This window comes from Hemicordylus capensis, chromosome 1, assembly GCF_027244095.1.
Source record: "Hemicordylus capensis ecotype Gifberg chromosome 1, rHemCap1.1.pri, whole genome shotgun sequence".
NCBI classification, from domain to species: Eukaryota; Metazoa; Chordata; class Lepidosauria; order Squamata; family Cordylidae; genus Hemicordylus; species Hemicordylus capensis.
Window position 1 is genome coordinate 33,261,452 of NC_069657.1, and position 22,304 is coordinate 33,283,755.

At 44.2% G+C, this 22,304-nt stretch overlaps 1 protein-coding gene and 1 long non-coding RNA gene across 4 annotated transcripts in view; one reads left to right on the forward strand and one right to left on the reverse strand.

Annotated features, from left to right (window-relative positions):
- Window positions 1-20,191, forward strand: part of BTBD7 (BTB domain containing 7) — a 115,822-nt gene extending 95,631 nt beyond the window's left edge. For all 3 annotated transcript variants that reach the window (XM_053274669.1, XM_053274650.1, XM_053274659.1), the window contains 6 exons: window positions 2,437-2,597; window positions 2,873-3,016; window positions 4,985-5,174; window positions 7,348-7,526; window positions 9,380-9,808; window positions 14,450-20,191. In XM_053274669.1, the coding sequence (XP_053130644.1) occupies window positions 2,437-2,597; window positions 2,873-3,016; window positions 4,985-5,174; window positions 7,348-7,526; window positions 9,380-9,808; window positions 14,450-15,265 (1,919 nt within the window). In that variant the 3' untranslated portion in view covers window positions 15,266-20,191. The remainder of the gene's footprint in view (window positions 1-2,436; window positions 2,598-2,872; window positions 3,017-4,984; window positions 5,175-7,347; window positions 7,527-9,379; window positions 9,809-14,449) is intronic.
- LOC128335886 (uncharacterized) lies at window positions 892-21,493 on the reverse strand. Its single transcript, XR_008311762.1, has 3 exons — window positions 21,148-21,493; window positions 11,927-12,079; window positions 892-2,204 (listed from the first exon to the last, which is right to left on the reverse strand). It is a non-coding gene; the product is annotated as an uncharacterized LOC128335886 (long non-coding RNA).
- Window positions 21,494-22,304: the final 811 nt, after the last annotated feature.

Here is a 22,304-nt window from a genome sequence, read left to right on the forward strand (position 1 = left end):
AGCAAGCATGAATTCTCCCCCTTTGCTAAGCAGGATCCACCCTGGTTTGTATTTGAATGAGAAACTACATAGCACTTAGCAATAGCAATAGCACTTACATTTATATACCGCTCTATAGCCGGAGCTCTCTAAGCGGTTTACAATGATTTAGCATATTGCCCCCAACATTCTGGGTACTCATTTTACCGACCTCGGAAGGATGGAAGGCTGAGTCAACCTTGAGCCCCTGGTCAGGATCGAACTTGTAACCTTCTGGTTACAGGGCGGCAGTTTTACCACTGCGCCACCAGGGGCTCATACATGTGTGAGCACTGCAAGATACTTCCCTTAGGGGATGGGGCTGCTCTGGGAAGAGCATCTGCAAGCATGTATGCAGAAAGTTTCAAGTTCTCTCCCTGGCGTCTCCAGAGTAGGGCTGAGAGAGACTCCTGCCTGTAACCTTGGAGAAGCTGCTGCCAGTCTGTGTAGACAATACTGAACTAGATGGGAGGGTCTGACTCAGTAGAAGGCAACTTTCTATGTTCCTACCACTAAGCAATGGGCCCTCTTTTCTCTACCTCAAGCCCCACTACACTAAATGAATAACAGCAGGTGTGTCTTTGGCATCTCTTACTTCATTTCATTCAGTGTTCCTGATGGGTTATGCCTCAGTGCCATAATTATTAACATATCTTTTGGCATCACTCACTCTGATCTTGACACTTTCTTGGAGACACAAGAACTTCAGTGTTCTTACAGAACTCCCCAAATCATAGGAAAATAAGCTGCTTTATTATTTATTTATTTATTCATTCATTCATTCTATTTAAAATATTTTTATACCACCCAAAACTTAAGTCTCTGGGTGGTTTATAACAAGATAAAAACAAAAGTAAAACATTAATTGAAAACAAAAACAAGACATTTAAAAACAAGACATTTAAAACGGAATTTAAAATTTTAAAATAATATTCTAAAAACAACATTAAAACAATCAAAACAATATCAGTTAAAAGCCTGGGTGAACAGAAGCATCAGACCATTGGTCCATCTAGCACATTATTGTCCGCACTGGCGGGCAGTGGCTCTCCAAGGTTTCAGGCAGGAGTCTCTCCCAGCCCTACCTAGAGATACCAGGAATTGAACCTGGAACCTTCTGCATGTAAAGCAGATGCTCTACAACTGAGCTAGAGCCCCATCCCTAAGAGTTGCTTGGTTTGCTTTGATGTACAGGCAGCTCCATGTGGTCAGCAATGAGCACTAAGAACTGCCTACTCCGCTCAAGTTAATGGAGAACCTGAGGATGAGCTTTGTGCATCAGAGTGCATAGGAAGCCCTGGTTAAGTGTCATTATGCAGACCCAGGGTGTGGGTCTTTAGCACTGCTGAATGCTAGCTCTCTACGTGTGGTGACTTGGATTTGTTTGGTTAATTGTAAAAGCTGGTAGGTGGATGATGATGCCTCATAGTTGGAGGCTACTAGCAGTGTTCCTTCTAACAGGGATTCCCAGATGTTGTTGACTACAACTCCCATAATCCCCAAGCAAAAGCTATTGCAGCTGGGGATTCTACGAATTGTAGTCGTCAACATCTGGGAATCCCTGTTAAAGGGAACAGTGGCTACTAGATAGCCTTTTGCTTCCATCCGATTTTACAAATATTCTCTTAAGACATGTATTAATTGTCACATTATATGTTATAAGTACATGATGGAAAGGAAAATTACTATCTTTAAAAGTCACCAAAACAGTCTATTCCTGAAAGTGGAAGGCTGAATCTTCCCGCCCTCCTCGCCCCACATATGCACACCCCTATTTTCCAGGATGTGTTTCAGAGCTGTTCATTCTATCTCTGTAAGGGTCTAAATGTTAATATAACACCAACAAAGCTTAACCAGCAGATGAATTTGATTAAATGCCATCAAGTCGGTGTTGACACTTAGCGACCACATAGATAGATTCTCTCCAGGATTATCTGTCTTCAACTTGGCCTTTAAGGTTGCTGTTGTAATTCATTGCTGTTGTAATCAAGTCTTTTAATTCAATGCTGTCATAATCGAGTCCATCCACCTTGTTGCTGGTCATCCTCTTCTCTTTCCTTCAGCTTTCCCCAGCATTATGGACGTCTCAAGGGTCGATAATGCCGCATTATGAATTTGCTTAACATGATGATATTTAGTGTGCAGTTCGCTTCCCCTCCTAGAAGAATCTTGTTTCTCAGGAGATCCTGAAATGAGGATGAACAAATAACGTCCTGAAGAAAGCCTGGGTCATAGATTTGTGGCTTCAGTGATAACACAAGTCTGAACATAATTTTGCAATAGATGGCTTTCCATGGAATGTGGGCATTTGCTATTTCAAAAACACTGGTAGACATGCCAGCTTTATAGAGAAGTGTGTGCGCTTGCTTACTTATTTATTTAATTGAAACTATCTGCTTCCCCCACCCACCCCTGCAGAGCCTAATTTGCTGAGTGGCACAGCTCACAGTGTGAACAAGAGAGGTGTGAAAAGGCGAGATCTTGACATTGAGGAACTGAAAGAGATCCTTTCTCCTCTCCTGCCATTTGTCCGTATTGAACATATTTTGCCAATTAACAGTGAAGTGCTGACTGATTCTGTAAGTGTCTCCTTAAACTTACTTTGGGACATATAATAACAGTGATAAAACTCTTGTTCATTTGTGAAATATACTGTGGGTGATCTTTACTGTGCAGGTTATGCTGTGAAATTGGCTGAGAGCTTGGATTTAGATTGGCTGTTCTGCCTCAATCTGCTTCATAATCACCTTGCCTGAACCTATTGAAAATAGTTTGTGTATTGTGCCTAAAAATAATGTGTTTTTTATTTAAAAATAAATGTGTTTTTTAAAAAGTCTCCTTTCCCCCCTTAAAGATGAAGAGAGGTCTCATTAGCACTCCTCCTTCAGACATGTTACCAACAGCAGAGGGTGGAAAGTCAAATGCGTGGCTGCGGCAAAAGAATGCAGGGATCTATGTGAGGCCGAGGCTCTTCTCACCGTATGTGGAAGAAGCCAAGGTAAGAGGAAGGCTTTAGACCTCTGAGAACATCTGCCTTGTAACTCTCACCCAGGGCTGCACAACTTTGGCCCTCCAGCATCCACAGCCACAACTCCCAGCATGCCCAGCCACAGCGACCAGTAGTCAGGGATGATGGGAGCTGTAAGCCAACATTTGCAGGAGGGCCAATGTTGTGCCGTCTTGAACTAACCTGATAACTACCAAGAACATAAGGAGAGCCTTGCTGGATCAGGCCCAAGGCCTATCTAGTCCAGCATCCTGATTCCCTCAGTGGCCCACGAGATGCCTCCGGGAAGCCCACACAGGAGATGAAGGCATGCCCTCTCTTCCTGCTTTTGTTCTCCTGCAGCTGGTGTTCAGAGGAATCCTACCTCTGTGCCGGGAGGTAGCCTATAGCCATCGAGACTGGGAGCCATTGATAGTCCTATCTGCCATTAACTTGTCTTATAAGAACAGCCTTGCTGGAAGAGATTCTGCATTCAGAAGTATGTTGAAAAGAAATAGTAAATCTACAGAGTACAAATGTTACTGGCTGACATCCTGACTAATTAAGCATGTGCGTTAGGAGGGACTGGATGTGTCAGGAGCCCTTATGCAACTTATACAGCCCCCTTGCATTTGAATGCTGTACCAGCCTGCTCGTACTTCTGAGAACTGCTTGAGCTTCCAAAGCACACTGTGAGATCAAAAAGACATTGCTGACCATCGGTTACAAGTTTCCAGTCTTACAGAGCACTTCTGGAGAACAGACAGTGCTCAGAAGTATGAGGGCTCTGGCACAATAGCACAAATGCGGGGGGCTGGGTAAGTGGTGCAAGGGCTCCTGGTACGTCCCTGCAGTCCTTCCTAACACATGTGCTTCATTGTTAGCTGCTCTGTGGAGTTTTAACAAGAGCAGGGTGAACAAATATTGAAAATTTCCACCTTAACATGACATCAAAACCCAGATCTGATCTACATCTTATCCAGGCAAAGACAGATTACCACCAAACCTTTCAGCTTTCTACCTACTTCTCTTTGATTTACCATTTGACTCCATAAGTATGGACTTCTGGCCAAATAGTGATCAGAGATCCTGATAGCTCAGCAGAACAGGATTTTTTCTTTGCTATCTTTACATCCATCACTCTGCCCCTCTATTACACACTGAGAAGAGCTTCCTTACTCTTCCCTCTCTCCTTCAGTTTTTCTCAGCTCTTCCCCCGACTCAATAATTTCTGATTTTCTTTCTAATGAGGGACTTGTTTGCTATAGTTCCTCTTGTAGGAGGCAGCTCTGGAGGACCACAAAGCAAACCTGGAAGCAACAGTGGGGTTCGGTATTCCTTAAGCACCACATTTCCTGTGCACAGAGTGAATAGAGGCCTGTTTTCCTCTTCCTGCAGTCCTTACACAGCTGGGAGCCTGTACACTCAAGTGTGCTAAATAAAAATAAATATAAAATTGTGACTTTTATATGCAGACTAGCATGTGCCCCCTTTTCCTTGAACAAACAAGTATTAAAATGTCTTAAAGATGAACTTCACAACTCGCAGCAATTTTTATGCTTAAGAATAGTTCCATGGGTAGTATGTTTTTGTGGGAATGAGGAATGAAGTCCTCAGGCAGCTAAGAGACTTCTTTCCATTATCTCTCTCACACTCTTTAGTTCAGAGTTAGAGGAGCTGGAAGTGTAGAACTTTGGTTCAGAAGAGCAGTAGCTGGCCCTTTTTAATGGTGAAAAACAAACATTTTTATGTTTGAAGGAAAACTTATGTTCATGAGCAGAAAGTCCTTAATGTTCCATTTAGCCATTTGCATCTGATATCATTAGGCCTCTAACTGTTGTTCCTGTGCTCTTTGTACCTGGAAAAGAAAAGTCATATCTGTGGTGTCGTACTGACAGAATTGGCTAGTTCATTATGATAATAAACCTTGTATCAGAACAAACTTTTAGTAACTGCCCTGTTCTCACTATATTGTTTCAGTCAATTCTGGATGAGATGATGGTAGAGCAGACTGACCTAGTTCGTTTACGGATGGTTAGAATGTCCAATGTACCAGATACCCTCTACATGGTAAACAATGCAGTTCCGCAGTGTTGTCATGTGATAAGTCACCAGCAGATAAGCAGTATTCAATCTAGTCCTCCTTCAGTTGTAGCCAATGAAATCCCAGGTAAGTCTAAAGCTGATCTATAATAAATTGTGTAATGTAAGCAATGTTAAATATTGTTAAATACAGGGATTGTAGTTGTGCTGCAGAGGAAAATGGTGCCCAGCAGCTTCTTCATACCCTGAAGTCTGAACCATTCTAAAATATATATTTTAATCCTCATGGTTTCAAAGATTAAAATCAGAGTTTATTGACTGTGGTATAGGTTTAGAAGCCAAATGGGGAGTCCTGTTAATAGTTCTGTAATTTTGAAATAGAAAATGGAACAGATAAATAAAAGTATGCATACACAAGATGTTTCATCTTTTATTTCAAACTCTGCAGGCATATACATTCCCTTTGTCTTCCCTTCCCTTAGTACATAATTTAAATGTTGCTCATCAAAGCATTGATGAAAAGATGCAAGATATTAGTAATGTGCATGGACCGGTTCGGAGGCCATTCTACTGGCCTCCGGACATGGGCGGTTTGGGGTTCGGAAGGGTAGGGTGGGGGTTCCATTAAGGGCGGGGGGGCTTTACTTACCCCTCCCGCGCTTTGGCGCCGTAATTATTGTAAAAAACCCGGCAGCAGGATCCCTCACCGCCCGCTTCAATCGAAGACGATGGCTCCTCCGTGGTAAAAAAAATTGGGCGGCAGGATACTTCCCTGCCGCCCCCTTGAAGCCTCCTTGAAGCCCCCTGCCGCCCCCTTAAATCTCGCCCCGGACCCGACCGCTCGCTCTCTAGAAACGGGCGGGCGGCAGGGGGATGTCCTCCCGCCCCCTTCCCTGCCGGGCTGCAAAAGTCTTTAGGAAGCCTTCTGCGCGCGCAGTCTAAGTGCCCTTTAAAACAGTGGGATTTTTACAGGTTGATGTTGGTTTAGAAGTTGTGTAATGTGTGGGGAGGGGCATTAATGCTGCATTTTCTGAAGTTGTTATTGGCTCTCTAATGGTCTTGTGATCTCAACCCTCAACCAAAACCATCAAATGTGTGCCAAGAAAACCAATCTCAAGTTGGCTACTTGCATTCCAGAGGAAATGTAACATTGAGATTTTAAAATATCCGGGATCATAAAATAAATGCATAATAAGGGATTTAAAGGAACAATTTTGCAATAGAGAAGCAAAGAGAGTCTTATTTGTGGTTGCTGTAGCAGAAGCCAGCATTGTGGCAAACAGCCTTATTGATGGTATTGTGTGCATTTTCTTCCATGTTGATGCTTTTAAGGAAGAGGTTCTCAAGTGGCCAGGTTTGCGGAGGTGCATACCTTCCCCAAATTACTGATTGAATCAAAAAATCTCAGAGTTTTTTATTTTACGTTTACGTGAACACCCCAGGCACCAAACAAAATTCTCATGGCATCAGCAAACCCCTGGAAGTGGTATTTAGTCAAAAAGACTTCTGTGGCTGAAGCTGCTCTTAGCAGGGAGGTTGCTGAAGGGGAGGAAGTGGCTTTTGCAAGAAGGGAGACGTAAAAAGGAGGGGCGTGTTGGAGAGATGGAAGCAGATTGGGACTCTTAAGACCTATTGGAGCATGTTGGCAGTGAATGGGGAAGAGTTGAGCATCCACTGGGTTCATGCAGCAACTAGGAAATGGTGATTATTTGCAGAAGGGGTCTGGAAGGTGGATCTCTCCATTATCTTTTTCCGTATGTGAGGCCATCACATTTTTCCATATCTGATGGTTCATTTTCATGAGGTACAAACGGCAGAGACTGGGGATCCTTCAGCCCTGCCTTATCTACTTCTGTGGAGCTCAGTAAGTCCAGTTCAGAGGGTTCCGTTTCTGTGCTTAACTCTTTCCAACTTATTGACTTGCACAAAAGTTGATCTCCTGTTTGTCATTAAAAAGTACAAGCAAGTCCAGACTCAGATCGTTAGAAATATTATACTGGTAGTGGTCTGTGAAACTGATTAGAGCTAGATTACAGTATAATACCATGAGAAATCATTTCAACTAATGTTCCCTCTAATTTTTTTTCATCTGTGCATGGAATGAGTTTTGTTCTGGGCAGCAATACCAAGGCATTGTGCACGCACATGCAGTGAGAATGAGGTTTTCTTGAGTCAACCTGAGTGGGATTTAAAATTAAATGAGCGGACATCAAAAAATGTCTGCACGCACATGCGCACACCTTAGAGGGAACACTGATTTCAACTTGCATTTTCTTTGTTTGGCTTTTTTCTTCTCTCAGTTCCTCGTCTCTCTGTCGTGAAAGAGATGGTCAAGCGGCTGCAGGAGCTCCGCCACACTGAACAAGTGCAAAGAGCTTATGCTCTGAACTGTGGAGAAGGAGCCACCGTCAGTTATGAGATTCAGATCCGTGTACTGAGGGAATTTGGGCTGCCTGATTCTGCTGCTGAACTCTTGCAGGTAGGAAATGCCAGCAGCAAAGACGGGCAGCTTTTTCTGTCTTACTTTCTTGGTGCTTAAGCACATGTAAGTCTCTTTTAAGAGGAAGTTCATCATAGCTGGAGCGGACAGCCAATTGTTGAGGAATGGTTTACAGGAATATTAAGGGGCACTGCGGCTATGTTTTACACAGACAAGGAAGGAAAGGCTGCGTAGTGCAGTGATCTTAACAGTTTTCCAAGTGAGAGCCACATTGGCGCAAAAAAAAATAAAAATGTCTTCTGTGCAAAAGTCATTCCCCTGTTGTACTGACATCTGTGCAGTGCCGGGGGAATGGAGAGACAGAGCCTTATCGAGGCCCAGTCATAGAGCTCCTGGGAAAGCTCTTGGAAGGACGGCACATCCCGCGCTCCCTGTGCACCTCCCCAGATGTCACGGGGAGACATCTGAGAAGGCTCCTTTTCATGGATAGGCCCTGGCACACTAGGAAAGGTGCAGCGCTGCACAGTGGGAACAATCCCTTCAGCACATGTTGGCAGGTGGGGGTAGGCAAGGGAGGCAGTAGGGTTGCCCCTTGGCACAGGCCTAATCAGCAGGCAGCACCTGGGGCTGATGAAAGCCACCGCTGTGGCTCCCAGGCCTCACAGTGAAGAACAAGAGAGAAGCCGGAGCCTCTGCCCAGAACTCCTTTCTGCTGCTTTGGCTGGCAAGTTCCAAGTGAATTGGTATAAAAATAAACCTGCTCCCAAACACAAAACTGACTCATAATCCACCTGCTTTCTAAAACTTCTGAACAAAAGGCCAGCAACAGCAAAACTAGGGTAGGAATCCTAGCTTCAAAACCTACAGTAACAATTCAGCCTTTATCCTAACTTCACCAAATGCACCAATGTGCTTCTGGAGGAAAAATGGAAACAAATGTTTTAACTTTGTTTGTTTCAGGCCCTAAAGAATTGAGCCTTTAAAAAATAGTACCTTTAAGAAAAAACACTGCTGCCCGCAAAATGCACACCCGAAAGTATTGTGCTATGCTGCTTTTTGTTGATTCATGGAGGGAGCCACCCAGTGGTGGTTAATAATCTAAGGATTTGTTTATGGAAATTTTTGTGTTTTAAAAAGGAGCATGAGTGAATGCCACAATAGGTGGCATGATGGCTTTTGCCTCCTGAGGAGCTGTACCTGAGAGTCAAGGGACCTCAGCCATGGTGCAAGATGAAGTGTGGGTGGCTGCAAGAAGGGGCGGGGTGGATTCTGGGAAAAGTGGCAGAGGCACCTTCCTATTGCATGCAAGTTCCCACCACCACCACCTGTGTGCATCTTGCCCTATTGCAGAGGGTCCTTCAAATGGTTTTTTTTGGTGGGGGGGACTCGGGGCAACAGGGAGGAGGAGAGGCAAGGGAAATGGGCAGTATGTGTGAATAGCATGCCTATTACAAAAGCCATATTTATGCAACAAGCCTTTCTGTAGATCCCCATCCCCCGCCTTATCATTTGTCAGCTATTGCCAAATTGCACACTCAGGCAGTTTGGCCACATGCTCCAAAACCAGAGCACCAGAGATGATGTGTGTTTCTACTTGCAAAATAATAGTAGTGCAGAACTGCCATTCTCCTATTGGATTATGGACACCGAAGAGGCACAGCCAAGTGTTTCACTATATGAGCAAAGGTGTAAACGGTTGAGTAGGATGCCTTGCTTAGTCGTTCCTATTGCTGAAATATTGACTGAACACTAGACCTTTTAAAAAGCCGACTCACAAATTATGCGGAGTTGGGGCACATAATGAGGAGGGAGACCTTGGCAACGAATACCTGTCTTGCAATGGAAGTTCAATAAATTCTTCCCCCCACCTCCTCTTCTGTGTTATCTTGCAGAATCCACACAAGTTCTTTCCCGATGAACACTTTGGGGATGAAAGCCCACTCTTGACCCTGAGACAGTCGGGGCGGTGCCGCGTCAACAGCACACCCACTGCAGAAACCATGTTTACAGAACTCGACTCCTTTGTAGCCTTCCATCCCCCACTGCCCCCTCCTCCGCCTCCTTATCATCCACCAGCTACTCCAATCCACAACCAGTTCAAAGTTGGCTGGAAGCAAAGGTCGCAGAGTCAGCATCCGTCACGGTCCTTTTCGTATCCCTGTAACCATTCATTGTTCCATGCCAGAACAGCCCCTAAACCTGCCCCGCCCATCTACTTATCCAGCGTCAAAGCCACACCTCCTGATTGCACTAATACTATAGGACTAGGAAGACAGACTGTTGCAGCGGCCGCAGCTGTGATGGCAGCTGAAAAGCAAGTGGTAAGTGCACCCTATATATATATATGCACATGGTCACTCTGATATCACAGGTGTATGTATGATAAGGTATAGTGATGTATTTCCTTTGTGAAGTGAATGGGATTTGGCCTATGAGTTTGGAACTTGCTGGTATTAAAAATGGTTAGCCTTCAGTTTAATCACAGAGCAACTGAGTAGTCATTGGGAAGTACAGCTCTGGATTATTCATAGTGGTTGCACACAACATTACCATAATTTTAACACATACTGTACCTTGTGGAGTATATGTGATTTTGCACCCCACAAGGGTGGCAGAGATTTAAGTGGGTGTGGGTTATATATTTTATTTATACATACCAGTGTTAATTTGGGAGGGAGAGAGAGATGGAGAGAGAAGCTGTGGAAGCAACTTTTCACATAGCACAGATCAGCCTCAGCTTGGCTCAGGCCCGCTTTCCTTCTCCTCCTGCCTTCCCTGGATCTGGCACCTGAGGGACTGAGCTCCCAAGTGGGAAGGATTTCCATCCACACCCTGCCAGCCAACCACTTGAGACAGGCGCTGCCTGCCCTCTTAACAGGTGTGGGTGATACAAAGGTGTGTGGCATACTTTCTAAAAACCTAAATGCAGTTTTTCTGCGAGTAATGGGGGTGGTGGTGCAAGTTATAATTGTGTCCATGTGTGAAAAAAGGGTATGTGGTTTCCCTCTTGTCTTTTGTGTGTAACAAAGTAGCACAATAGGTCATCCAGTTAGAATGATTTTGTTACATAACATTACCCTAAAATTTGTTTATTCATTGGACACTTGCCATGTGTGGTGGGAAGCTCCATACGCACATTATAAAGTCAAGGTTTTCAAGGTAGGTATGATGTATTGGGGTACCCTTGACCCCAATAGGGGAGGTTCGTTCCTGGGCGGATGGAGCCCAATAATCAGCCCAAACAAGAGGACTTAGGATCAAAGTTTTATTTGCCCTTAAGTAGCAAAGGTGCTGCTTAGCTCGCACTCAAAGCAGGACAAAGACTTGATACAGAAGCAGCACATTTATACACCAAAGCATCCTCTATAATAAGATCCCTCGGTGTGCGCCCGTGTCCGTGTCTGCGCCCGTGTCTCCCTCGGCCGTTCTAGCGCATGCCCAGAACGGCCGAGGGAGAAACGGCCGCAGGCACCAGGCGGCCATGTTGGCTCCCGGTCCGGGAGGAGGAGAAACGGGGACCGGGGAGGTTGTTGGCCCGGCCGCGGAAAGGCCAGAGGCGGCCACTGGGAGGGCAGCGGCGGCGGGTCCAGCCCGGCCGCAGGGATAGGAGAGGCGGCGGCGGGTCTGGCTCGCCGGCCGAAAAGAACAGAGTCGGCGACTGTCCCTTGGGCGGTCCGGCTGGCTGGAGGCTGCAAAGCCATGTTGGCGGGGGGCGGCTCCAGGGGAGCGGCAGCCGGACGGGCGGGGGGGGGGGGTCTTGCGCGGAGCTGCCGCCGCCGCCTCCTGCTTGGAAGCAGCCAGGTGGTTCCCAGGACGCCGTCGTTGTCCCCCCGGGAAGAGCCGCCGGGAGCCTGCCGAGCGCCAGAGAAGACCTCCACCCGCCTGCCCCTGGCAGCAGCAGCAGCTCCTCCTCACGCCCAGCCCAGGGAGGGAGGCGCAGGCAGCAGCTCAGCACGGCGAGCCGTGGTTGCTGCTGCTGCTCTGGGCGCCTGGCCATCGCCTCCGTCCCTGGGGAAGTGGCCCTGCGCGCACCTGCCCCGCTCCTCACTCCTCCTCCTCCGGGGGCAGCTCTCAAGGGGCTTCTTCGCGGCGGCCGCCACTGCCTCCCTCCAGAGGGGCTCTGCTGCTACTGCTGCAGCCAACAGTAGGCGGCCCCCCCAGTTTCATGAACCCAACTAGCGCCCGTTATTTTAACAGGCTTAAAAATACTAGTCCTTAAGAAAACGGTTACAGATAGCTACAGAAAAAGAACCAGTTATATGTCATAGGTCATAACTCATAGTTAGTTCCCCTTTTATGCAAGCAGCAAGCCGGTCTGGACTCTATCTTGCCCCCTCAGCGCTTGCAGTTCTCATGCTAAAAATGGATTCCGCTAACTGTGGGAAACCTAACTAACAGGGACTTCAACCCTTAATGGACAATCAGCAATTGCTACTCACCAAGGAAACATTCCACCTTTTTCGGGACTTGAACCCGTCCTGCCGAGGGGACACCGGCAGGTGTAAAGCCACCCCTTGTTTCAATGTTGGGGGAAGAGACACTTTCTCATGGCAGATGGTTGCAGTGAAATGAGCTCCTTCCTCTCCAAACCTCTGTTAGGGAGGGCAAATTAGGTAGAACAGAGTGGCTTTAGTGGAAGTGGATTTCTGCTTTTGCACTCATAAGTATTTAGTTATCCCAGGCTTTGAAAGAAGCATAGGTGGCATCCAAAGCTTTCTGAGGATCCTCCCCCCCTCCCCACAATACACTTTATATTAAAATCAGATTGTATTCAGCTAAATCATTTGATAGGGTGCGAAAGAGCTAACATAAGAATTCACCATTTCCATGTTTCAAGGCAAAAGACCTATTGTTAACATACAGACCAGAGCTGCTGAGCTGCAGCTTTGAAAGTGAGGAAAATTCAGTGTCCAATATAAACCTATAAAACCAGCTTGTTCTATAAACACACAAAACTGGCCTGCTTGCTGGGTTATAAAACATACCGCAGACGACAACAAAGGCAGGCCTGGAACAAATTAGGAAGAACTTGGTTATTGGTGTATTGGCCAGGTGAATGAAGTAACACTTGTACCAGTGTCCTCCTGATATAAACTTGAATTCTGGAAATACATTGTTAACAATCTCTCTGCCTACCTAAGTGGAAATAAGTCCTATTCTCCTCCTCTCCATTATCTGTAAAATCTTCTTCCCTTGTAATTATTCTTTAGAAAGCTGCATCTAGATTGTTTCCTACTGCTAAATCCATATTGTTTGAGTATACACCAAAAGTATTTTATTGGACAAAGCTGACTGGCTGTGTGTTTGTGGTAGCTGGATTGGAATTCAACTGCTGTGAACTCAATATAAGGAGGAGGAGATGAGCTGCCATTACAGGTTTTGGAATTCTGAGTGCCCTGGCTGGGACCTTGCAGCTCATGTTGCTTGGATTTTACAAAGCACCACTTTTTCAGAAGTTTCAAGGATTTCTGCTGAAGTATTGTTTCTTTTGGCAGTCCAAAGATTTAAATCTTGCTTGACTCAGATAAGTCACACTTGGTAAAGTCAAAGCTGAGTGCTCAAGGAAAGGAACATGGGATGATTTTGAATCAATTTAAGTAACTTACCATGGATTTATTTTGCAAATTAAAATATGCTTTGTTGACAGCATTCAGAGGTGATCTGCAAAGAATGCAGACTAGCTGACTACCAAATTGACAACCAGATGTGTTTTTGCTTAATATGTGAAAGGCTGACACTTTGTTTTTTTCTGAAATAAATTCCTTTTCTGAATCTCCTCTCTCATGCAAATCGTCTTGAATATTTCAGTATGAAAACTGCCTTTCATAATGTGACTGCCAAATTACCTAATCTGGTTTATATCCTTCTAATAAGCAGTTCAAAATTACCATTAACCAGGAGATGGAAGTCATTCTAATAAGGCTGCACATATGACAACATTCTCCTAAATTGCCCTTGGGTAATTCCTGCTTCCTCTTCTGTAGTGTTAAGAGTTTGCATAACGCATGGACCAGGTGTGCTGCATAGGGCTAAATGACTTTGAATTTTTAGGGCCACTTCATCTACTGTGATATTCTATGTTGATATCACTGGCTGACATCCAGACTCAATTACTCTCAAGTAATTTAATTAAGTAATCCTTTATTGCTGGTCTGCACAACTCTGGCCCTCCTGCAGATGTTGAACGGCATCTCCCACCATCCCTGACTATTGGCCACTGTGGCTGGAGCTGATGGAAGTTGTGCTTAAAATTTTGCAGCTCTGCTTTAGAGTAACTTCTGAGTAGCACTGTTGAGTATCAGGCACTGTCTACAGGCTTGTTGACATAGTCGCCTCTGATTTCTTTTGCTTAGTTGATAAAGTTTGAATGTATAAAAGAATTGGTTTGGGGAGTTACTTCTGTATAATAATCTGCTCTAAAGCTGGTCGCTATGAAACTCTGGTGAAATATATGTATTGTGTGTTTAAAAGATGTATCCTGCCATTCTTCAAAGAGGTATTTATGGCGGCTTACAGCAAAATTGAAGAACACAAGAAAATTCAACATATTCACCTTAAAATTATTAAAATGCAGAATAAAAGGCGATCATTAAAACAAGACCGCAAAAGAGAAATATGTATAAAGTTAGGGGAAAGAGCTGGGACTGAGAAGGCTCACCCACGTGTCACCAATTTTTAGACGCCTGACTTTTTTCTCAGCAGCCAACTCTTGTTGGAGCTAGTGGACCTCTCTTTTTGTATGCACATTATACTGAGATTACAGTTCTGTGGTAGCAAAACTTTGGCACTGGAGCTCCAAGTCTCTTAGCTGTAGCCTGTGATAAGCTTGGGTTTCTGTGGGCTGAAGTAGTACTAGAAGCGGGTGGGAAAGGTGACTTTCGCATGTAAGGAAACAAACAGCACAAGCAATCTGAAAGTTTCTTTTCTCTCTCTCCCCTCCCACCCCCACCCCTACCCCACAGAGTACTCAACCTGTGCTCAATGAGCTGATGCCAGATATTGCTATGGGTGTGTCAACAATGTCTCTCAAGGACAGGCGGCTGCCAGAGCTCACTGTTGATACAGAACTAAGCCAGCCTGTTTTGGAGGTTGGACCAGGACCACCCCAACACATCGTATGCATTCAGACAAGGCACATACACAGCTCCAGGAAAAAACATTCAGTGGAACAAAAACTGGATACTAGAGAGAATCAGCAGGAATACCCAGATTTCTATGATTTCTCCAATGCTGCGTGCAGGCCTTCCACTCCAGCCCCTGGCCGGCACACTCCTTCACCTTCTCAAGGCATCTATTTTGGCCCAGATTTGTATAGCCACAATAAAGCATCTCCCAGTGGCTTAAAGGCTGCCCACTTATCGAATCACATCTCTCCTAAAAAGCTAGAGGACTCAAGGCGAGACTATGCACTTTCTCAAGAAGGGCATCCACACAGACACAAGAATGAACCGATCCACCTCGATGTCTTAGAGCAGCCTCCCCAGCGGCTGGACTTGGCGTTAGCTGCTCAAGAGAATGCTGGGAATGGCCCAGCTCACGCAAGGGGACGAACAAAAACAGAAACAGACTTAACCTACGGCCTAACCTCTAGCAGGCCTTCTCTGCCTGCATACAGCTCAGAAATCCATGAAGAGCAATCCAGCCGGAGACTGGGAGACATGGAACCTCTAGAGCATGAAGCGCAGAGAAATGCAGAACTGGAAAGGGAAGAGGCAGTAAGCAGAGGGAGGAGGTCTCCTAGCAAACCAGACTTCCTGTACAAAAAATCTGCCCTCTGAAAGCCACCCTCCACGTCTTCTCTGTGCCTAAGAGTCGGGAAATGCCTAGTCTTGGCAACCTTTGGCCTGACTTTTGTTGGGCAAGTTCATTCATGCCAGCCGCTAGTGTGTGAGGGTGTGTGTGTGTGTGTGTGTGTGTGTGTGTGTGTGTGTGTACATACATGGCTTCATTAGAGCGGCGAGCTACCCATTTATTTGGAATGCTGCTTCAGGGTTTGTGTTCTGAAGAGATTTTGTTAAACCTTTTAAATATATATATAAATATATATATATATATATATTAGTCATCACCTTAAAAAGAAGGTAGCCTTTTGCACCTGTACATTTAATTTTGTTTTTGTATTAGTATGTTAAACTTTTGTCACATTTTAAAGGACTGTATGTTCATGCTCTTCCAGAGGGGGTGTGTGTGTTTGTGTTTAAATCTTTCACCTCCCAGTTTTGCATGTGCATTTGAGTTGCACATGCTGAGATGTATTTTCGTACAAGATGGTGACAATGTCTGTCATTATTTTTGAATGACTATAGGAATTCCAAAGAACAGCACATCTCACTGCGCTGGTGAGGTCTGAAACCTTTCTTGTCTACCACTAGTGCAAGAATCCAGCCTAATATTTCTGTTCTGTTTACCAAGTCCATGGCAGCTGGCCTTCATCTTAATGTAGCAAGCCCTCACTAATGCTGGTACCAGGGATTGTCTTTGTGAGTGAGGAGTACAACTCCCTTGGGGTTCTTTGAAACCCAACTCCCTTTGTGCATTCTTGGATGAACTGTCATGGAACCTCTAAGAAATGCTTATTACTCCCTAGGTTAGCTTATACCTAGTGCTGCAAATTGCCAGTATTGTAAACACTCATCGAGTTTTCCTTTTTAATAAGGCTATGCAGAGATGGGGAGATTTCATACCAAGCCTAGGAAGGTATGAAGATGTTGCTTGACATCTGATATTGGAGTTAATGCTCCATTTTTGGAAGAGGAGGGCTCCCTCTCCAGCAGAGGCACTAAGGGGAAATGCTTACTGCCTTCTTTATTCTGCCTCTAATTAAGAAACCAAGGGCTGCAGACTTAGTGATGTCATCCTGTGTTCCTTGACATTGTGGCTTGGTTCAGACATAACACAGAGCAAGACTGAATCATGGCTTCGGGCAGCATCTCCTACCCTCGGAGGTACAAGCTCCTGTGCTCTTCTGTGCACACAAGGGGAGAAAAGATCCTGCTTTTGATCTTGGCTTAGAACAAGCTAGTACTACTTATTCCATCCAAAAGAGGCAATCCTTGCTTATTCTAGCCAAAGTTTCAAAATAAACCAGGAGATTCTGGCTCCATGTTATATCTGAACCAGTCCTGTAAATCTCTTGCTTTGTGGACAGAAATCACAGATTGAAGAGTAATGGCTGTAGCTTCATTCGCTATAAGCGGTTTAGCACTTAATCTCTTCATTCCCAGCCCTTTGAATGTGTGTAACATTTTCTTTTTTGTTCATGAAAGGTGGTGGGGATTCCGTGGTTTTATGAACACAGAGACGTAGGGCTGATAGTTTAGACATGTCCATTGCCACTAATGAAGGCCATTTCAACAGTCAGTAATTGCAGGTACTTATCACATCTTTCTGTTGCAAGTAATGGAAATGCTGCAAGACCACTGTGGTAACTCTTAACAAAGGCTTGACTTGATATGGTGGCCAACTCTAAAGCTCTTCCATCACCAGGGGACCTCAGTCAGAATATTAGCTAAAGGCTACTCTAATCTTAAAGGTGATTCTGTTTTTAGATACTTGACATTGTTTAAATGTAAACGTTGTTTCAGTGTTTAATCAAATCTTTGGGGATATTTGTCTTTTAAATACCAACTCCTGCTGCTCTTCTCCTATCCTGACTTCTTTTGGGGAAAACACTTTTTGTTAAAGAGAGCAGATGTTTGGGAGCCTTCATTCATTTTTGTTCATGTGGGGTGTGAGGGGAGAGAAGATGGTATATTTTTCCAGAATTTTCACACCACATTAACTTTGCTACACTTCACGTATGGTGTTGTCTTTTCAAAGTGTAAATCCAATTTTACAATGCCTTTTTAAGAACAACATGTTCTGCAGATGGTTGGATTAAATGGCTATAATGATGGATTTAAAATGTTGTTTGCTTAGCAAGCCTCATTCTTTTCTTTGTAGCCTTGCTGACACAGAAGACCATATTTGGTCTTCATTCACAAGACCATATTCTATCAGGCCTATGTCAAGTTAAAAAATGGCTGTTTGGTCCTTTGATGTTTGCCTTTTCTTAAATAAAATAAAATAAAAATGGTTGCAAATAAAGATGAGGAATCCATTGGATTGCCCCTCATTTTGTCCAGTGCTTTTTAGTAGTCTTTTGTGGCATAGAAGTTGATGTGATTCTTGAGGTTGGGTTTGCCTTGTAGAGAATTTAGAATAGGATTGTATCTGTTCTGATTGTCCCCACATACACTCTCACACCCACTGAACTATCATTTTAAGCCCACTCTCCCAAACAAGAACCCACTAAACCCATATCCTATATACTAGATTTTAGATGTTCTGCTCTTTCAATTAACTCATTTTGTCCGTCCTTAACAGAGACATGTACCAAAAACCTGCTTCAACAAACTGGTAGTGTGATGTGATAGTTTCTGGACATGGGAGATTTGAGGGGTACGTTCTCAGTCTCAATAGTAGCTATAGAGTTGGTTGAGATAATCCATGGGGATTAGTTTACACTTGGTTTTTACTGTGGAATAGCTTGGCAAGAAACTTTTAAATACATATTGGCTCCTAGAAATCAAAGTTTCAATTTTTGAAGTTAAGTTGCCTTTTCACACCACAGGACAATGTTCTGGATGATGAAGGCAAATCGTGATAAGGGGCATAATTTTATATGGTAGACCTGGAGACAATTGGACAGTTAGACAATTCAGAACTAAATCCCTATTAAGCTGGAAACCGAGATGGAAAATGCCTATAAATATGAGGTGGTTAGATACGAGTTTTTGAACTTGTGATTTTTAACACAACAAGAACGGGGCAGCCTTCATTGATCTCCCCTTCTCGCTGCAGCCCTTTGTGCTTCCTGAAAATAAGTCTTTGAGAGTTGCAGGACCCTTAGGGATATATTTCCAGGAGGCACACTGGACTGCAGAGAGAAGGGGAGATCAGTAAAGATTGTCCTGCTGTTGCAGCGTGCATGCACTAAGTTAGTCTGGATGTCAGACGGTCTTTTCTTCTGATGTGTTCATAGCACATTGAAATTTTTTGGCTTAAATGTTCTCCACTTCCCCAGCAACTGTGTATTAGGTTTGATCAGGTCAGTAAAGCCTCGGCAGGCCCTTGAGGTAGCTCTTTCGTTGACCCACATAAAGATGTCATCCTATATTCCTCTTGTGCTTCCTTAAAAAATACATCTTTGTCTTTATATATTTGTAAACAGCATACAAGCAAGAAGTTAATTAATGCCTAGCTTAACTATATGTGACCCAATGGGAATGAAACTGTTCTGTCAGATGTTCTTGGCTTGGGAATAGATTGATCAAGCATCATGATTTGTGCCATAACTGAAACTTGTACATTCTGCTGGACAGACAATTTGCTCAGAAGTTCACAGCTTCAGTCCCTTTGTCTCCAGATAGCAGGGCACATAAAGCAAGTTCAGACTGCTTAATGTTGTAGCAGTTCAACAGCTATGTTGCGTGTTTGTTTTCCATGCACAATACAATTCTAGCTGCTTAAAGAAATAATAATCCTCTGTATGCATGAAGCACTTTGAATAAATTGCTGAGAATTCCAAGTATTTAGTAACCGTACAGCTGTGGCTTTGAAAGCGAAATAATTGCTTACTGAACAATTGGTTTACAAGAAAAGATACTTGAGTATGGAAACTTAACTATAATCTTAGCTAATTTTACTTCAAGACAGTGCAGAATTTTGTCCACAACTTCACCCTGCTATGGAAAAATTACTTTGTTTTAACCCATGGCCAGGATTCAAAGGTGCCTGTTTGCAAAGTGCTTCCGTGTACACACCCCATGTGCATCTGACTCCTGCTTCCAGAGATGTAAGGGGCTTTCATTCCAAAAATACCTTGACTTTTGTCAGGGAGGGCCTGCTGCGAGGAGGGAAGATGAAAAACCTCCCATGTGTACATAGCACTTCAGATCCTGGCCAGGGTGTTTTGAAATAACTCTTCTAAGAACACGATTAGGGCTATTTTTAAAGTTATTCTTTCCTCATGAAGTCACAATAGCTGTCTCAGTACGTTTTACTTGTCTGGTTATTTCTTCCTGCTGTCAAAAGAAAATCAAGCGACTGGCCCTTCCCTGCTACTTAGCTTGTAGACTTGGAATATTACAAACTTTTCCATCTCCTATGTAACTTATTTTGAAACCGGCTGTGAGTGGCCGTACAATTCTAGCTACTGCCGGTGACTGTGTTTTATATGGTGGAGGGTTATGTGTGGATTGTTGGGGAAAGCTGAAGGGGAAAAACACATTTGGCAATTCTGTACATGTATGTATTTCTGGAAGGTGTTCAGTGTCCATGATATGTTGTTCTTGTGCTGTTACTGGTATAAAGTCAAGTGCCTTCAATGCTAAAGGCTCAGAAATTTTCTTAAACCAACTTCATGTCCTATGCAAGTGTTTTTTCTACAACCTGCATAACCTGTACTTTATAAAACTTGTTTATGCTTCAATTGTACATATTGGTTTTTTAAGAAAATATAGTATTTTTTTAGGTACCTCCTAGAATTGAATTCTAGTCTTGTGTGATGCATTGTAAAACAATACATTTCTCTTTTGAGTACCATTACAGTTGTAAAAAGGTTTTCACTGGTTCTATTTTTCTACTGTTGCTGAGAAGCATGTTAACACTGACTTTATCCTACATATAGTTGGCATTTCAAATAAATGGCTTGTCTAGAAAAATACATGTGTAAAACTTGATTTAGTCAAAAGTGGCAATGTTCTGTCTGCATGATGCTGAAGTATAGAAACAATTCCCTTTCTTTGGGGGACTAGAACAATCTTAATTACCAGGCACAGCTGTCAAATCACACCTGATCATATTAATATGTTTTTAAAGTAGCAACTTGTTAGGAATGTATGAAGTCCCCGATCTGCATTTTACTATAAGATACTTCCATGTTTTATCTACATCAAAAGTGCTAGACTATCCAAAATCTCATTGGATAGGGAGTAGCTTGCCACATATATAATAGAATTCCTGGACAGAACTGATGTTTGCTTTTTGGGTAGCGGTGCAAATTTTAAAAACCTACTTTTTTGACCAGGATTGGAAGGAGTGCTCTACAGTGGAGTTTGGCTGCCGTTTTGCGCATTTTCCCTTAGTGCTCTTCATACAGGAGTATTCCACCTCAAACACAATCAAGCATGTGAACTAAATTTGCAGTTGGCAAAGAAAATAAACCTGTATTAAGTGTTTACTTTGTTTAACAAAATTTATAAAATGGCCATTGTTTAAATACAGTTGGACTAGGGAAAAGGAAGACTTTGTCCAAATACTTCAAAGCTCAACCCAGAGGCTCACTATCACCTTTGTTAACTAGAGATCCAGAAGTGGGGGGTGGGGGGTACAAGCCATAGAGAGCAACACTGGTGCCAGAGAAAGGATATGAATATGGGACTTGGAAAACATGACACCATATAGCTGCAATACCTGGAGAGAAGCATGAGAATAAGGGGTAAAGTGTGTTAAAACTTGTAATTCTCACAGGGGAATTGTTCCTGGGGAGAAACAATAAAAAATGCTACAATATGCTATCTGGGGGCGGGGGGGGGGGGCGGGGGAGGTTGTCTTTTGTACCTACTCCTAGATATGATCCCTTACAAATGCACATACAATGCAGTTGTGCATTACTTACATCACGGATATTTTTTTAGAGACCAGACGCCATGTAATATTCCCTTTAGGCCTCCTTCCACGTTTACTCCAGCTTTATGTCCAACAGCCCACATTGGAAAATGCTCACCAAAGAACTGACGGTTGAGAACAATGTTCCGCTGCATCTTAGTCCATTATTATTCACAAGATATTAGAGGAATTCTCCCTCAGAAGAGGGTTGTATCCGTAGGAATCATGGGTTGTCACAACTTCCTGCTCCTAGACAGAGCCAATCAGAGCTTTTGCCTCTCAACAGGAGGGAAAGGCAATCCCCTCAATCTTCAGTTCTTCACCCTGTCTCGCTCCAGCAGCTGCTGTTCCTGATTGTTCCGTTACTTTACTACTCGATTTCCAAGGCCTGTCTCTTTATCCTCAGTCTTCTTCCTTGTCACAGCATAGTCAGGGCAATCTGGGCAGACAGGTGCTGCGGGTTTTTTTTTTTTAAGTCCTCTGCTCTAAGCGCGCCCTTTCTGATGGCTGCTAACGCCTCACGCAGCGAGAAGGAGGTCTTTCCCTCTCAGAGGATTCTGTGGCACATTCAGTGTGCCAGGCCGAGTGAGTGGCGGCTACTACACCTGCACCCAGGTCATGGCCTCACAAGCCGACAAAAGGGGGGCTTCGTCAATTTGGGGGGGGTTGTCAGATGTTGGGGGGGCTAGCGCGGTGGCTTTGTCGCCGGGTGATTTTTCAGCCGTGGGATGCCCAGAGGGCAGAGGCACTGGAAGCTCTATGGGGCAGTCGAGTTCTGCTGATCACTCTCACTCCCCTGCCCGCCAAGCGCTTCTGCCCAGCCAAGGCTTGGGGCTCTGTCTCAAGCGGATGGTGGGGAGGAGATTCCCACCAGTTTTGCTGCCCTACTCTGTCGTGTAGTAGCAGACTAACTGGGTAAGCTGCCCTGGCTGCCCGTACCCGCCACTATCCCTGTTCCCGCTCAAACTGCCGTGGTGGCCATTTTGGGCAACAGAAAGGTTCCTGCTGGGGATTCTACAATTCATGTAAGCCTGTTATGGATAAGTTTAAGGTGCCTTCCGTTGATGCCGAAGGGGCAGCGCTGGTGATGGGGATGAAGATTTTTAAATATGGATGATAAAAAGTGTGACACAGTGCTGCGCAGGACTCATGAAGTTACAGCTCTTT